This window comes from Rana temporaria, chromosome 8, assembly GCF_905171775.1.
Source record: "Rana temporaria chromosome 8, aRanTem1.1, whole genome shotgun sequence".
Taxonomy (NCBI): domain Eukaryota; kingdom Metazoa; phylum Chordata; class Amphibia; order Anura; family Ranidae; genus Rana; species Rana temporaria.
The window spans coordinates 8715452-8733662 of NC_053496.1; the positions used below are offsets into that span (position 1 = coordinate 8715452).

The 18211-nt window shown below is 48.7% G+C and overlaps 1 protein-coding gene across 3 annotated transcripts in view; it reads right to left on the minus strand.

The window, feature by feature from the left end:
* Positions 1 to 18211, minus strand: part of CRTAC1 (cartilage acidic protein 1) — a 738783-nt gene that overhangs the window by 45081 nt on the left and 675491 nt on the right. For all 3 annotated transcript variants that reach the window (XM_040361273.1, XM_040361276.1, XM_040361274.1), the window contains exon 11: positions 15577 to 15745. In XM_040361273.1, coding sequence (XP_040217207.1) covers positions 15577 to 15745 — 169 coding nt within the window. The remainder of the gene's footprint in view (positions 1 to 15576; positions 15746 to 18211) is intronic.

The following is an 18211-nucleotide window of genomic DNA, read 5'->3' on the forward strand; positions in this document are numbered from 1 at the left end:
TTATCGCTCTGTTAGGGCCAGATTCTCGTAGAATGGTGTATCTTAGCGGCGGCGTAACGTTTTCCGATTTACGTTACGCCGCCCCAACTTACACGGGCAAGTGCTGTATTCTCAAAGCACTTGCTCCGTAAGTTGTGGCGGCGTAGCATAAATCGGCCGGCGTAAGCCCGCCTAATTCAAATGTGGAAGGGAGGGGGGTGTGTTTTATGTTAAACTACTGTGACCCGACGTGATTGACGTTTTTCACGAATGGCGCATGCGCCGTCCGTGGAAATCTCCCAGTGTGCATTGCTCCAAAGTACGCCGCAAGGACGTCATTGGTTTTGACGTGGACGGAAATTACGTCCAGCCCCATTCACGGACGAGTTACGCAAACAACGTAACTTTTTAAAATTTCGAAGGCGGGAACGACGGCCATACTTAACATTGGCTGCACCTCATAGACCCAGGGGCAACTTTACGCCGGGAAAAGCCTAACGTAAACGTCGTAACTTTACTGCGTCGGACGCGCGTACGTTCGGGAATTTGCGTATCTAGCTAATTTGCATACTCTACGCAGATTTCGACGGAAGCGCCACCTAGCGGGCCAAAAAAAAAAATGCAGTTAAGATCCGACGGATCTAATGGATATCTATGCGTAACTGATTCTAAGAATCAGACGCATAGATACGACGGCGCAACTCAGAGATACAACGGCGTATCTGGAGATAGATCTCTTTTGTGAATCTGGGCCTTAGTCTCCAGTTCCGAGCCAATAGGGAGAGAGGGAAGAGAACTTCACATAATTACAATCAAAAAATATTCAGCCATGCAAGGAATTCAGAGCTTGTATTTATCTCTGCTGGTAATGATAATCGTCATGGAGCTCGTAAAGATGGGAATAATATTTTACACACAAAACACATAATCGTCCCCGGCTAGTAATGTCAGGAAGAACACGTCCCAGATAAAATATGAATCGCGTGCCGGTGTATTCACTCCACATCTTCACCTCTATGGGATCTTGACGGAAACACCTCTGGATGTGTGAGGTTCTTCAAACAAGGTAAGTTATGACTTGTAAAGAATGGGTGGCCCTCCAGCTGTTGCGGAACTACAGGTCCCATCATGCCCGTGCCTTTGGGAGCAGAGGCGACTCTCTAATTAGGCGGCCGCCGAAGGCCTCGCACTCACAGGGGCCTCCGCTCGATCACTGGACTGACCAACAGTCTCCAGGTGCCATCTGTAAAAGCTGTGCGGGCAGCCATAGGACACACCAAGTCTATGTGGGGCCCTAAAGCAGCTAAGCTGCTCCTTCAGCCCGTGCCGCTCACCTGGCCTCTCTGTGTCTGGCCAGCTGCCTATTCGGGTCAGGAATCAGGCCAGGCGGTGGAAACTTTATCTATTATGGGTGTGAGTGGGGCCTTGTGTCTAAATTTTGCCTCCGTCCACTGCTCTACTGACACCATCCACTGCTCTACTGACACCGTCCACTGTCCTACTGACACCGCCCACAGCTCTACTGACACCGCCCACAGCTCTACTGACACCGCCCACAGCTCTACTGACAACGCCCACTGCTCTACTGACACCGTCCACTGCTCTACTGACACCATCCACTGCTCTACTGACACCGTCCCCTGCCCTACTGACACCGTCCACTGCTCTACTGACACCGTCCTCTGTCCTACTGACACCGTCCACTGTCCTACTGACACCGCCCACAGCTCTACTGACACCGCCCACAGCTCTACTGACACCGCCCACAGCTCTACTGACAACGCCCACTGCTCTACTGACACCGTCCACTGTCCTACTAACACCATCCACTGCTCTACTGACACCATCCCCTGCTCTACTGACACCGCCCACTGCCTTACTGACACCGTCCACTGCCCTACTGACACCGTCCACTACCCTACTGACACCGTCCACTGCTCTACTGACACCGTCCACTGCCCTACTGACACCGTCCACTGCCCTACTGACACCGTCCACTGCCCTACTGACACCGTCCACTGCCCTACTGACACCGTCCACTGCTCTACTGACACCGTCCACTGCTCTACTGACACCATCCACTACTCTAATGACACCATCCTTTGGCCTAGTGACAAAGTCCACTGTCCTACTGACACCGTCCCCTGCTCTACTGACACCGCCCACTGCCTTACTGACACCGTCCACTGCTCTACTGACACCATCCACTGCCCTACTGACACCGTCCACTGCCCTACTGACACCATCCACTGCTCTACTGACACCATCCTTTGGCCTAGTGACACCATCCACTGCCCTACTGACACCGTCCACTGCCCTACTGACACCGTCCACTGCTCTACTGACACCGTCCACTGCCCTACTGACACCATCCACTGCCCTACTGACACCGTCCACTGCCCTACTGACACCGTCCACTGCTCTATTGACACCGTCCACTGCTCTACTGACACCGTCCACTGCTCTACTGACACCGTCCACTGCCCTACTGACACCGTCCACTGCTCTACTGACACCATCCACTGCTCTACTGACACCGTCCACTGCTCTACTGACACCGTCCACTGCCCTTCTGCTTGTAATAGTAATTGAACGGCTAGTTAGCCTCTCCAATTGCCATTACAAAAGAGCTGACCGTCGGCTCTAGCAAAGACTTCAACCACTTGAAGTCCAATGATGTACCAGGTGGAGTTAGAGAAACTTCTTACTTATAAAACGAAAGACTCAGTTCCAACACTGAAGAGATCTAAGGTGCAAGGGGAGCTATGCACAGTAGAGTCGATGAAGGCCTACATCCCTAAGCAGTAGGGTTAATTCTTGGCTTACCACACGTTCAGCTTATGGAGATAATCAGCTCAGGAATGAAGAGGGGAAAACCTGTCTCAGAACGTCACATCTGAACAGGGCAGGTCAAACTGACGTCCAAGTTGTATGTGGGGTCGTGGAACAGCAGGGAAGCTAAGCTGCACAAAGCGTGAGAACCAGTGACATAGCAGAAGGCGTCTCTACCGCACGGCAAAGCCAAGCACTACCCTGCACCAATTCACACAAAGCCCAGCCTACTGACTCAACGTGACAGACTTCAGGGGAATTCCTCCAGAATCTTCCTGGTTTTAGGACCTGTCTAACATAAGGCTCTATTCACACTTGTACAAAGTCACACGACTTTGGAGTACAACTATGGATGGGTGCAACTTGGATGTGACTTGTTGCAAAGTCGGACCCCACTGTTGCATGTAAAACATTCAGGTATGACTTTCATGCAACTTTTATAGATTAACATTGAAGTCTTTGACCTTCAAGTTACATGAAAGTAGGACCAAAGTAGTGCATGAACTACATTGAAGTTGCTGCGACTTGGTCCCACACAGGGGCATTCCTAGATTTACAAAAGATCTGCGACTAGAGCCCAGAGCAGCGAAGTAAAGAAAGTCTGACGCTTGGGCGGGCATACACATGTATATAATATACATGTAGGTGTGTGTATATATACAGGTATATAGAGCCTCTCCCTTACATCAGGGACCCCAGAGAGCCACTTCCTTACATCAGGATCCCCAGAGAGCCTCCCCTTACATCAGGGTCCCCATAGAGCCTCCCCCTTACATCGGGGAACCCAGAGAGCCACTTCCTTACATCAGGGTCCCCAGAGAGCCTCCCCTTACATCGGGGTCCCCAGAGAGCCACTTCCTTACATCAGGGTCCCCAGAGAGCCACTTCCTTACATCAGGGACCCCAGAGTGCCACTTCCTTACATCAGGGTCCCCAGAGAGCCTCCTCTTACATCAGGGTCCCCAGAGAGCCACTTCCTTACATCAGGGACCCCAGAGAGCCACTTTCTTACATCAGGGTCCCCAGAGAGCCCTTTCCTTACATCAGGGTCCCCATAGAGCCTCCCCCTTACATCAGGGTCCCCAGAGAGCCCTTTCCTTACATCAGGGTCCCCAGAGAGCCCTTTCCTTACATCAGGGTCCCCATAGAGCCTCCCCCTTACATCAGGGTCCCCAGAGAGCCCTTTCCTTACATCAGGGTCCCCAGAGAGCCTCCACCTTACATCAGGGTCCCCAGAGAGCCCTCCCCCTTGTCTTCAGCATTTATAAAAAAAAAATTCTGCTTAGCTGGGGGCCAGGGGGGGCATTAGGACTGTTTAACCCCTCAGTTGAAGTGTTTACCTTGTGTGGTGATCCAGACCGGACTGTGGCTCTGGGCTCCATCTGCTCAGCTGGTGGCCGGGGGAGGAACATGAGTAGTTAATTATCAGGCACAGTTCTTATCTATATTCAGCAGTTATGACAATTTAATCATTGTCCGACTCCTGACATCCATTTCTATACCAATCTGCTGGGCAATGTAATTGCCGGGAACCGCAGCCCAAAAATCATCAAATAGCCCCAGGGGGAGTAATCCTTGTGCTGCGGTTCCCAACAATTACATTGCCCGGCAGATTGGTATAGAAGTGGACGTCGGGACAATGATTAAATTGTCGGAACTGTTAAATATAGATAAGAACTTGTGCCTGATAACATTAACTAGTCATGTTCCTCCCCCGGCCACCAGAGCCAACCCGAGGTAAAATACTCTGGGCTATAGCCCCAGTAGCCACCCCCTAGCAACGCCACTGGTCCCACATATATGACACAACTTTGGAAAGGTGTGTAGCACCCTCAAATAAGTAGGCACTAGAGCAGTGGTTCTCAACCTTCTAGTGCCGTGACCCATTGATAACATTTCCCAAGTCGTGGGGACCCCTAACAGTAAAATTATTTTCATAGCGTGGGTTGTCAGCACCCAAGACAAGACAAGTAATTTGCACCCCTAAACCACAGATATTTAGCGCTCCCTGAGTCTTTTTAATGGCAACTATAATCACAGATAGTGTCACTCACTGTGCCTCCGACTTCACTGTGTTTCCAACTTCATGGTGTCTCGTAGCAGTGACACCTATGCTGAAATCAGGAGACAGGGTCTCCTCTAGCCCCTCCCACTTCACATTCCTCACCAGTCAGCTGCGGGTTCCAGGAACAGCCCAGCTGGGTGGCCACAGGCTCCAGGGATAGCAAAAAGGCTGGGAGAGTGATGCAGGCTTCAGGAACAGACCAGGATTCGGTGACCCCTGGCAAATCCTCATTCGACCCCCGAGGGGGTCCCGACCCCCAGGATGAGAACCACTGCACTAGAGGTAGGATTTTTATGGAGGGTGAGATCAATCCTCTGAACTGGGGGGAATGGAGGGTGAGATCAGTGTTTTAAACTGGGGGTGAATGGAGGGTGAGATCAGTCCTCTGAACTGGAGGTGAATGGAGGGTGAGATCAGTCCTCTGAACTGAGGGGTATGGAGGGTGAGATCAGTGTTTTAAACTGGGGGTGAATGGAGGGTGAGATCAGTGCTCTGAACTGGGGGGAATGGAGGGTGAGAACAATGCTGTTGCTGCCCTTGTTTCTGTTGCTGCCCCTGTTTTCTGTTGCTGCCCTTGTTTTCTGTTGCTGCCCTTGTTTCTGTTGCTGCCCTTGTTTTCCTTGTTTTCTGTTGCTGCCCTTGTTTCTGTTGCTGCCCTTGTTTTCTGTTGCTGCCCTTGCTTTCTGTTGCTGCCCTTGTTTCTGTTGCTGCCCTTGTTTTCTGTTGCTGCCCTTGTTTTCTGTTGCTGCCCTTGTTTTCTGTTGCTGCCCTTGTTTCTGTTGCTGCCCTTGTTTTCTGTTGCTGCCCTTGCTTTCTGTTGCTGCCCTTGTTTCTGTTGCTGCCCTTGTTTTCTGTTGCTGCCCTTGTTTTCTGTTGCTGCCCTTGTTTTCTGTTGCTGCCCTTGTTTCTGTTGCTGCCCCTGTTTTCTGTTGCTGCCCTTGTTTCTGTTGCTGCCCTTGTTTTCTGTTGCTGCCCTTGTTTTCTGTTGCTGCCCTTGTTTCTGTTGCTGCCCTTGTTTTCTGTTGCTGCCCTTGTTTTCTGTTGCTGCCCTTGTTTCTGTCGCTGCCCTTGTTTTCTGTTGCTGCCCTTGTTTCTGTTGCTGCCCTTGTTTTCTGTTGCTGCCCTTGTTTCTGTTGCTGCCCTTGTTTTCCTTGTTTTCTGTTGCTGCCCTTGTTTTCTGTTGCTGCCCTTGTTTTCTGTTGCTGCCCTTGTTTCTGTTGCTGCCCTTGTTTTCTGTTGCTGCCCTTGTTTTCTGTTGCTGCCCTTGTTTTCTGTTGCTGCCCTTGTTTTCTGTTGCTGCCCTTGTTTCTGTTGCTGCCTTTGTTTTCTGTTGCTGCCCTTGTTTTCTGTTGCTGCCCTTGTTTTCTGTTGCTGCCCTTGTTTCTGTTGCTGCCTTTGTTTTCTGTTGCTGCCTTTGTTTTCTGTTGCTGCCCTTGTTTTCTGTTGCTGCCCTTGTTTTCTGTTGCTGCCCTTGTTTTCTGTTGCTGCCCTTGTTTCTGTTGCTGCCCTTGTTTCTGTTGCTGCCCTTGTTTCTGTTGCTGCCCTTGTTTTCCTTGTTTTCTGTTGCTGCCCTTGTTTTCTGTTGCTGCCCTTGTTTCTGTTGCTGCCCTTGTTTTCTGTTGCTGCCCTTGTTTCTGTTGCTGCCCTTGTTTTCTGTTGCTTCCCTTGTTTTCTGTTGCTTCCCTTGTTTTCTGTTGTTGCCCTTGTTTCTGTTGCTGCCCTTGTTTTCTGTTGCTGCCCTTGTTTCGGTTGCTGCCCTTGTTTCGGTTGCTGCCCTTGTTTCTGTTGCTGCCCTTGTTTCTGTTGCTGCCCTTGTTTTCTGTTGCTGCCCTTGTTTCTGTTGCTGCCCTTGTTTTCTGTTGCTGCCCTTGTTTCTGTTGCTGCCCTTGTTTTCTGTTGCTGCCCTTGTTTTCTGTTGCTGCCCTTGTTTTCTGTTGCTGCCCTTGTTTCTGTTGCTGCCCTTGTTTTCTGTTGCTGCCCTTGTTTTCTGTTGCTGCCCTTGTTTCTGTTGCTGCCCTTGTTTTCTGTTGTTGCCCTTGTTTTCTGTTGCTGCCCTTGTTTCTGTTGCTGCCCTTGTTTTCTGTTGCTGCCCTTGTTTTCTGTTGCTGCCCTTGTTTTCTGTTGTTGCCCTTGTTTTCTGTTGCTGCCCTTGTTTCTGTTGCTGCCCTTGTTTTCTGTTGCTGCCCTTGTTTCTGTTGCTGCCCTTGTTTCTGTTGCTGCCCTTGTTTGGAGTCAGGCTTTTGTTGAACTTTCTGTTATTTTGAGCTATGGCATATTACTCCACCCTCCTCCGGCACGGCATAACCGGCTTATTATGTGTCGGGTTGTGTAACAAGAAAAGGAATCGGAGCGTGGTCGTTATCATTTATAATTATCAGACAGATACAGAACAAGTCCGCACAGCTCTCCTAATGAGTTTGCTCCATGGAGCAGCACATGATTGGTCAGGGGAAGCGTCAGCTCACATGTTATAATATTAGTATAGAAGTAACAACATCAACTCAGCATCATTTTTATTGGTCTTATTCCACCCGGTATATTTCCAGCTTCCTTTTCCTACAGAGGGAGACGACCTTTGAGAGCTGGAGATCCACCTGAACAACATGAGAGATCGAAGATCACTGGGGATCAGCATCCTTTTTTTTCCCTTTTTCTTTTGTTTTTTTTATTAATTAGCAAGAGCCTAACTATATAGTAAGGAAGTCTTAGAACAAAGTCTGTCACTGTAAAAATATAAATTTCGCCTACCTGACAGTGTCAGTCAGTAGAGCTGTGCATGGTAGAGGTTGATGTCAGTAAGACAGTATCAATGGGGCAGACAATGGTGTCAATAGAGCAGTAGATGGTGTCAATGGGGCAGTGTAGAGTGTAAGTTGGACAGTGTCAGTAGAGCAGTGGATGGTATCAGTAGAGCAGTGGATGGTGTCAGTAGGGCAGTGGATGGTGTCAGTAGGGCAATGGATGGTGTCAGTAGGGCAGTGAATGGTGTCAGTAGGGCAGTGGATGGTGTCAGTAGGGCAGAGGACAGTGTCAGTAGAGCAGTGGACGGTGTCAGTAGGGCAGTGGACGGTGTCAGTAGAGCAGCAAAGGGTGTCAGTAGGTCAGTGGACGGTGTCAGTAGAGTAGTGGATGGTGTCAGTAGGGTAAAGGACGGTGTCAGTAGAGCAGTGGATGGTATCAGTAGAGCAGTGGATGGTGTCAGTAGGGCAGTGGACGGTGTCAGTAGAGCAGCAAAGGGTGTCAGTAGGTCAGTGGATGGTGTCAGTAGGGCAGTGGACGGTGTCAGTAGGGCAGTGGATGGTGTCAGTAGGGCAGTGGACGGTGTCAGTAGGGCAGTGGATGGTGTCAGTAGAGCAGTGGATGGTGTCAGTAGAGCAGTGGACGGTGTCAGTAGAGCAGTGGACGGTGTCAGTAGGGCAGTGGATGGTGTCAGTAGGGCAGTGGACGGTGTCAGTAGGGCAGTGGACGGTGTCAGTAGGGCAGTGGATGGTGTCAGTAGAGCAGTGGACGGTGTCAGTAGAGCAGAGGACTGGTGGGATTACCGTGTAGAGCAGCCCTATCAGGCAGACTGTATGGGGGGGCCCTGGGGCCCAATTGAGGCAGGATATATGGGAGCCCATGATTTCTAGTGGTGGCCCTGCTCCATACAGACAGGTTGGTGCTAATTTGTGAGGAACACAACAGTGACCAGAACAGATTTTCCAACCTTTAAACAGAAGCCACAAGCAGGGCCGCTCATTTCTGTAATTTCTTCCCTGACACCAATCTAATTTCCTGTTCTTTCTGCTTCTGCCCCCCCCCGTGTGCCCCCCCCCTGTCACTGTGCCACCCCCCCCCCCCCACAGTGCTGCAGGGGGTTCCCTGTCCTTTAAAAAAAAAAAACTGACAGAGTGAGGAAAAGCCGATCAATGGCTCTTCCTGTTCACATCGTGATCAGCCGTGATTGGTCACGACTGATCACGTGGTAAAGAGCCTCCGTCAGAGATCTTTACCGAGATCGGTGTAGCGGGGTGTCAGACTGACACGCCGCACTTCCAATCACCGGCATGTGGCGGCTGTTATCCTGCTGGATGTCATATGACGCCCAGTCAGGATAACTGAACCACCACCCAGCCGTCATTCTGCTATAGGCCGGGGTGGAAGTGGTTAAACCTCATTTGCCATGTAGTTGCCACCCCATTAACTTGTTTGGATCTTCTTGCAAGGTTTCCACATCCTGCGGAGAGGTTATTGCCCTGCTGAGCTTAGTATTGTCTGCAAATACAGAGATTGAACTGTTTACCCCATCCTCCAGGTCGTTTATGAATAAATTAAATAGGCTTGGTCCCAGCACAGAACCCTGGGGGACCCCACTACCCACCCCTGACCATTCCGAACACTCCCCATTTATCACTGTAGAAGATGTATCTTTGTAACAGCGGCGGTGAGTCCATAGGAGGCGCAGGAGCGCCGCCCCTCTCTCTCTCCTGCACCTTTGCATGAATCTATGTATTGTCGTCGCTGCCGCTCACTATTAAAATGTCCGGCCCCCTGGCGAGCGCCGGCCATCTGAATAACGGCAGCTGGTTGGCTGTGGAAGTGTATATCGGAGCCAGCGGGGTGTGCGTTCCTTGGTTAACACTGACACGCATCTCAGCCAATCAGGTTCACAGGATCTGGTTACCAGTAACCTGATTGGCTGAAGCGACATCGGAGACGGGACTACATCAAGGAATCGTGGAGGAGGATCCGAGGATGGCTGACCGAGAAAGGTAAGTGCCAGGTGGAGAGGGGGGGGGGCAATCTGGCGGCATTTTAGGGGCAAATTGATGGGCACAGTCTGGGCTGTCTAAATGAGAGGGCACACCTGGGCACTGCCCAGGGGCCCCTGCACTTTCCCCAAAGCAGCTGGTCCTTGAGCCCACGCTGCCCCGAAATTGGGGGCCCCATGAAGGCACAGAAAGTGATAGATACACAGGGGAGGCAGTCTGTCTCCTACCAACTTGATGTCTGTTTACCTGCACTGTCATCATTGTAGGGGCCCCAGAGCATAACTTTGCCCAGGGGCCCATGACGCTATTAAGACAGCCCTGGGCACAGTGGCAACAATGGCAAGGCACAGTGGCTGTGTTTGGCATGGCACAGTGACAACAATTGATGGGCACAGTGGCGACAATGGCATGGCACAGTGGCTGCGTTTGGCATGGCACAGTGGCGACAATTGATGGGCACAGTGGCAACAATGGCATGGCACAGTGGCTGCGTTTGGCATGGCACAGTGGCGACAATTGATGGGCACAGTGGCAACAATGGCAAGGCACAGTGGCTGCGTTTGGCATGGCACAGTGACAACAATTGATGGGCACAGTGGCGACAATGGCATGACACAGTGGCTGCGTTTGGCATGGCACAGTGGTGACAATTGATGGGCACAGTGGCGACAATGGCATGGCACAGTGGCTGCGTTTGGCATGGCACAGTGGCAACAATTGATGGGCACAGTGGCTGCATTTGGCATGGCACAGTGGTGACAATTGATGGGCACAGTGGCGACAATGGCATGGCACAGTGGCGACAATTGATGGCATGGCACAGTGGCGACAATTGATGAGCACAGTGGCTGCGTTTGATAGCATGGCACAGTGGCGACAATTTTATGGCACAGTGGCTGTGTTTGATGGGTACAGTGGCCGCAATTGATGGGCACAGTGAGGCTGCAATTGATGTTTTTTTTTTTTTCATTTGTTTGCGCCCCCCCCAAAACATTTTGAACACCAGCCGCCACTGCTTTGTAATGTGTATTTTCCATCTAGAAGATGTATTTTTTTCGGCTAGTTTGATCAATAACCACCCACACAATCTGTAGAGCGACCCTCAGATTTCTGGGGCTTCCTAAGAATAGACGCACTATAAAAGCTCGGTCAGGTGACTGTAAATGTTGGTTATCAGAGCTTAGCGAGGGGGGGGGGGGGGGAATAGAGGCCACATCCTCCCCATCATGAGATACGGCCTTTGTTTCCTCCATGACATTTTCCATGATAGGACCATTGCTTGGTGTCATGGCAGATAAATTCTTACCGCAGGCAGCGCCGTTGTGAAATCCCTTTTGCTTCCCTGACTCCCAATTACCAAGAATTCATCCCTTGCTAATGAAACAAGCAGAAAGGAAGGAGATGAAAGACGGGGAGCAGAGCAGGCTCCAACGCTGCCAAGACCATCAAAGCTTATTTTCTTGTTTTAATTCCTAAAATAACAAACCTTTTAGCTGAGCCAGACTCTTACTCGTTGGTGACGCCACCGATGACTCTACGCGGCAGCCCTCTCATCTCATTGCTAGTCAGCGCACTCAACTGTAAGTTGAAATGTTTAACACGCTCCCTAAGCCGGCTCTCACTGCGGGCGCAGAATTAACTCCTTCCAACGCCGTCGTCGTTAGAAGGCTCCGTTGTAGGTCAGGCGTTAATTATTGAAGCATCAGTTGAGGTTTTATGTGATTTTGATTACAGAGGAATCCGGTTGTGGAGGAATAGGGAAGGTTTTGATCCCCTCTACTGGTTCCTGGCCATAAAGACATCGTCAACGTACCCGTGATAGGCTAAACTCTTATCACATAAACTATCATTGGGGTAGATTTAGGTACCTTTCGCGGCGGCGTATCTCCAGATACGCCGCCGTAATTTGAATTCCGCGCCCGCGTAGCGTTACGCTGATTCACAAAGGCAGTTACGCTGAAAAAATAGGCTTCCTCCACCGACATAACTTGATTGCGGCGGCGGAGAATTGTGTGCAATATAACTTTGGCCGCTCGGGGCGCTTTCGTTGTTGTCGGCGTAGAATATGCTAATTTCCTAGAAACGCCGATTCACAAACGTAAGTGCGCCCGGCGTTCGTTTTTTACGTCGTTTGCGTTAAGGCTTTTTCGGCGTAACGTTGCTCCTGCTATTAGGAGGCACAGCCAATGTTAAGTATGGACGTCGTTCCCGCTTCGAAATTTGAATTATTTACGTTGTTTGCGTAAGTCGTTCGCGAATAGGGCTGGACGTAATTTACGTTCACGTCGAAACCAATACGTCATTACGCCGTACTTGGAAGCAATGCACACTGGGATATGTACACGGACGGCGCATGCGCTGTTCGTAAATCACGTCAATCACGTCAGGTCATCACATATTACCATAAAACACGCCCCCCTTCCCCATTTGAATTACGCGCGCTTACGCCGGCCCCATTTACGCTACGCCGCCGCGACTTACGGAGCAAGTGTTTTGGGAATACTGCACTTGCTCCTGTAAGTTGCGGAGGCGTAGCGTAAATACACTACGCTGCGCCGCCGTAAATTATAGCGTAGCTACCTGAATCTAGCCCACTGTCATTAGTTTAAGTGAATGATATTACATCAATAAGAGGATTCCCTGTAGCAATATACGAGGGCTGTACCGAAAGAAATGCAAAAGTGGGTATAACTGTTTTATTAATCCCCTTCACGCCTACGGGTAAAAAAAATGTAGCGCCCTTTTTTTCTAAGGAACTGGGACTACGTCGTAAATTTTGTATTGTCTGAGCTGTAAATAACCCAGATTGATTGTACAAAGTTCAATTAGCTTCTGTTCCAACTTGGTTGTGTTGTGCGCATTTCCCACTGTTGCCAGTAGGGGTCACTGTTACCACAGGCCGGTGTGAGAAATACAGCAAGTTGAAGTGCATTGACTATTCTTTCCCCAGAAACAGCCCAGTGGGAGTGTTCTTGCTACTGTGCATTCTGGGAGAGGATATTTAAGGAGCAGAAGCCATGTGATCTCTCGCTCTGACCTCATGGCCCTGCTGGCCTGAGGATGTGCTAATTCTCTCTTTACCTCGGGGGCCTCCTGGCCCGAGGATGTGGTACTGCGAGTAGGCCCAGAAGCCTGTCTGGGGCCTACTAATCTGGAGGTGGTCCTGGCTGTCTTGCCTGCGCGGAAGAAGCCATCAAACTGGGAAGATCCAGGGGAGGACTCTTGCTGGAGAGAACCGGGCTGAAGGCTGGTGTAGCACTACCCCCTGTAACGGAATGGCCCGTGATACCCAGAGACTTTTGAAGGATGCGGGGTACTCCTGTGCCAGCTTCACTAATGACTCTTGGGTCTAGGGTCATCCTATGTCCAATAGGGGCATAGGATGACTGAGAAATGATATCTCGGATTACATGAGATGGGACAGTAATGATAATTCATGTATTGCAGGATATTCGCCTGGACGGAGACGGACACCTGGATGGAGGCCGCAGACGGACACCTGGATGGAGGCCGCAGACGGACACCTCCAAAGCCGCAGACGGACCCCGCGCAAGGCCGTAGACGGACGCCGGACAAGGCCGCAGGGCAAAAATGTAAGTTTTCATTTTTTTTTCTTTTTTACCTCTCTAAGCTTGGGGTGCGCGTTATACGCCGGTGAGCGGTATACCGCGATAAATACGGTATCTCCTGATTTATTTTTATTTACTTTATTAATTTGATTATCAAATGGAAACTGTCTCAAAACAGTAAAAAAAAAAAAAAAATTAAATTTAGCTGTATATTTATTGATACTACCATAACCTACCACCAAACAACAACCCACAATAAATTCTCCTGCTCCTGATGATCGCAACGATATCCCATATGTGTATGTTAGTTGTTGTATGTACCCCGTAGTCAGTGGTGTATTTAGGTTTTGTGCTGCCCTAGGCCTGACTAAACTCGTGGACTCCCCGAATTTACATATGAACCACCCCTTCCTGTCAAGGCCACACCCCTTTCTGTTTAAGAACCACCCTGAAATTATCGGTGTCCATTCACATTCTGAAAAAAAAACAACACGGGGGTGGGCTTTACAGTGTCTGATCACTGTGATAGCCAGTCAGAGGCTATAAAAGCGATCAGGTCTGCAAACAAGCACAGTGAGGCTGCAAATGGGCACAGTGAGGCTGCAAATGGGCACAGTGAGGCTGCAAATGATGGGCACAGTAAAGCTGGAAATGGACACAGTGGCCCAGATTCAAGTAGAATCGCGCAATATTTGCGTGGGCAAAGAGCAAATTTTTTTCTCTGCGCCCACGCAAATATTGCGCTTTGCCCGCGATTCACGGAGCAGCTGCTCCGTAAATTGCGCGGGCAATATGCTAAGCAGCCGGGCGCAAGGCTGCCTAATGTAAATGATCCCGCCGGGGGCGGGAATCATTTAAATTAGGCGCGCTCCCGCGCCGAGCGAACAGCGCATGCTCCGTCGGGAAACTTTCCCGACGTGCATTGCGGCAAATGACGTCGCAAGGACGTCATTTGCTTGTAAGTGAACGTGAATGGCGTCCAGCGCCATTCACGGTTCACTTACGTAAACGACGTAAAATTTAAACGTCGCGAGCGGGAGACGCAGCTATACTTTAGCATTGGCTGCGCCTGCTTTTAGCAGGAGCAACCTTATGCTAAAGGCGCCGTACGGAAACTCCGTACCTTGCGTACGCAGGGCCCGCGCAACTCTTGTGAATCGGTGGTAGTATGCAATTTGCATACTACACGCCGATCACAAAGGCCGCGCCCCCTAGCGGCCAACGCAAGAATGCAGCCTGAGATATGAAGGCATAAGGAGGCTTATGTCTGTCATATCCTAGGCTGCATTCGGTGTAACGAGGTTCCTGAATCAGGAGCACTCGTTACACCGGAGCAAGTAAGCCCTTGCGCCGCGCAACTATGGTTGCGCGGGCGCAAGTGCTTCTTGAATCTGGGCCAGTGAGAATGCAGATGGGCACAGTGAGGCTGCAGATGGGCACAGTGAGGCTGAAAAGTGAGGCTACAAATGGGCACAATGAGGCTGCAAATGGGCACAGTGAGGCTGCAAATGGACACAGTGGCCCAGATTCTGAAAGGGCTTACGACGGCGCAACGCCATGTGCGCCGTCGTAAGTCCTAATCTGGGCCGTCGTATCTATGCGACTGATTCTTAGAATCAGTTACGCATAGATAACCATTAGATCCGCCAGGCGTAAGGCTCTTACGCTGTCTGATCTTAAATGCAATTTTTTTTTCGCCGCTAGGTGTCGCCTCCGTCGTTTTCCCGATCGAATATGCAAATTAGCAAAATACGCGAATTCCCGAAGGTACGTGCGGCCGACGCAGCGAAGTTACGACGTTTACGTTAGATTTGCAACGCGTAAAGTTGCCCCTGGGTATATGAGGCGCAGTCAATGTTAAGTATGGCCGTCGTTCCCGCGTCAAAATTTGAAAATTTACGTTGTTTGCGTAAGTCGTCCGTGAACAGGGCTGGACACCATTTACGTTCACGTCGAAACCAATGATGTCCTTGCGACGTCATTTAGCACAATGCACGTCGGGAAATTTTAGGGACGGCGCATGCGCAGTACGTTCGGCGCAGGAACGCGCCTAATTTAAATGATCCCCTACCCGGTTCATTTGAATTAGGCGGGCTTGCGCCGGGGAATTTACGCTACGCCGCCGCAACTTTACAGGCAAGTGCTTTGTGAATCAAGCACTTGCCCGTAAAACTTGCGGCGGCGTAACGTAAATGAGATACGTTACGCCGCCGCATTTTTACGAAAATCTACCAGAATCTGGGCCAGTGAGAATGCAGATGGGCACAGTGAGAATGCAGATGGGCACAGTGAGAATGCAGATGGGCACAGTGAGAAGTGACGGACCCGAGGCTGCTCGGCACTCACCGTACAGAAATCGGAAAAAATTCTGTGTACTTACCAAGACCAAAGTGAGCCACTGGCTCCATTTCACAGAGGTAACCGGATCCGCCATCGATGATCCTCAGGTGGGCTCCACTCTTCTTTGTGTACAGAACTACCTTCGCGCCGCGGGCAAACGCACCAAACTTGGTCCGGGGTATTACTCTGAGCCAATGGTTTTTCAGACCCTGGGAAAACAAGCATATATATATACGTTAGGAAGCCACGTAAGCTGTAACATAAAACGAGTTTATAGTATAAATTGTATAGTGAGTGTGGCTTGGGTGTCCTCAGTAGATCCAGCACCTTGTCACTAGTAATCATGAGTTTGACTCGAACATTGTCTGTTCGCCAGTTTGCCGAATAGGGAACAATTTGGGGTGTTCGCGGCAAATTCGAAAGCCTCGGAACACCCTTTAAAAGTCTATGGGAGAAATGAAAAGCGCTAATTTTAACCGCTTAAGGACCGCCTCCTGCAGATATACGTTGGCAGAATGGCACGGCTGGGCACAAGCACGTACAGGTACGTCCTCTTTAGGTGCACAGCCGTGGGTCGCGGGCACGCGCTCCCGCGACCCAGTCCGAAGCTCCGTGACCGCGGGACCCGCGGACCCTGATCGCCGCTGGAGTCCCGCGGTCGGTCCCCGGAGCTGAAGAACGGGGGGAGCCGTGTGTAAACACACCTTCCCCGTTCTTCACTGTGGCGCCGTCATTGATCGTGTGTTCCCTTTTATAGGGAACCACATTCAAAGACGTCACACCTACAGCCACACCCCCCTACAGTTAGAAACACATATGAGGTCACACTTAACCCCATCAGCGCCCCCTTGTGGTTAACTCCCAAACTGCAATTGTCATTTTCACAGTAAACAGTGCATTTTTATAGCACTTTTTGCTGTGAAAATGACAATGGTCCCAAAAATGTGTCAAGATTGTCCGATGTGTCCGACATAATGTCGCAGTCACGAAAAAAATCGCTGATCGCCGCCATTAGTAGTAGAAAAAAAATTATTAATAAAAATGCCATAAAACTATCCCCTATTTTGTAAACGCTATAAATTTTGCGCAAACCAATCGATAAACGCTTATTGCGATTTTTTTTTACCAAAAATAGGTAGAATAATACGTATCGGCCTAAACTGAGGATTTTTTTTTTTATATATATTTTTGGGGGATATTTATTATAGCAAAAAGTAAAAAATATTGTATTTTTTTCAAAATTGTCGCTCTATTTTTGTTTATAGCACAAAAAATAAAAAACGCAGAGGTGATCAAATACCACCAAAATAAAGCTCTATTTGTGGGAAAAAAAGGACGTCAATTTTGTTTGGGAGCCACGTCGCACGACCGCGCAATTGTCAGTTAAAGCGACGCAGTGCCGAATCGCAAAAACTGGCCGGGTCCTTTAGCTGCCTAAAGGTCCGGGTCTTTAGTGGTTACAGGTTAATATGCAAGTTATTGTTATAAAACATGTTTGGGGACCCGGGTCCTGCCCCAGGGGACATGTATCAATGCAAAAACAAGTTTTAAAAATGGCAGTTTTTTTCGGGAGCAGAGAATTTAATGATGTTTAAAGTGAAACAATAAAAGGGAAATATTCCTTTAAATTTCGTACCTGGGGGGTGTCTATAGTATGCCTGTAAAGTAGCGCTCGTTTCCCGCGTTTAGAACTGTCCCTGCACAAAATGAAATTTCTAAAGGAAAAAAAGTCATTTATAACTACTCGCAGCTATTCATGAATTGTCGGGTCCCGGCAATACAGATAAAAGTCATTGAAAAAAACAGCATGGGTCCCCTCCAGTCCATTACCAGGCCCTTTGGGTCTGGTATGAATATTAAGGAGAACCCTGAACCAAAATGGAAAAAAAACATGCGTGGGGGTCCCCCCAAATTCTATTACCAAGCCCTTCAGGTCTGGTATGGATATTAAGGGGAACCCTGTGCCAAAAAAAAAAAAAAAATGGCGTGGGATCCCCTTCAAAATCCATACCAGGCCCTTCAGGTCTGGTATGAATTTTGCAAAAAAAAAAAAGGATAGAATGGAATAAAATAGAAAATAAAATTATCAAATAGTGTAGGAAATAATACAGTAAAACAGAACAAAATAGAATAGAAAATAAAATAATAAAATAAAACAGAATGGAAATGAAAGGAATACAAGTAAAAGAGAACAGAATCAAATAAAAATTAGAAGAATAGAATAGAGTACAAGTGAACAGAATAGAAATGAAAGTAATAGAATGGGGTAAAATAAACTAGAATAAAAAAAGGATAGAATGGAATAAAATAGAAAATAAAATAATCATATAGTGTAAAAAAGAATAGAGTAAACCTGAACAGAATAGAAAATAAAAATTTGAATAAAATATAATAGAAAAAAAAAAGGAATATAATTAAAAATAATAGAATAGAGTAAAGTAGAAAAGAACAGTGTAAAAGAGAATAAAAAATGATAGAATGGAATAAAATAGAAAATAAAATAATCAGAGTAGAAAAGAATAGAGTAAACAGAACAGAATAGAAAATACAAATTAGAATAAAATATAATAGAAAAAAAGGAATATAATTGAAAATAATAGAATAGAGTAAAGTAGAAAAGAACAGTGTAAAAGAGAATAAAAAAGGATAGAATGGAATAAAATAGAAAATAAAAT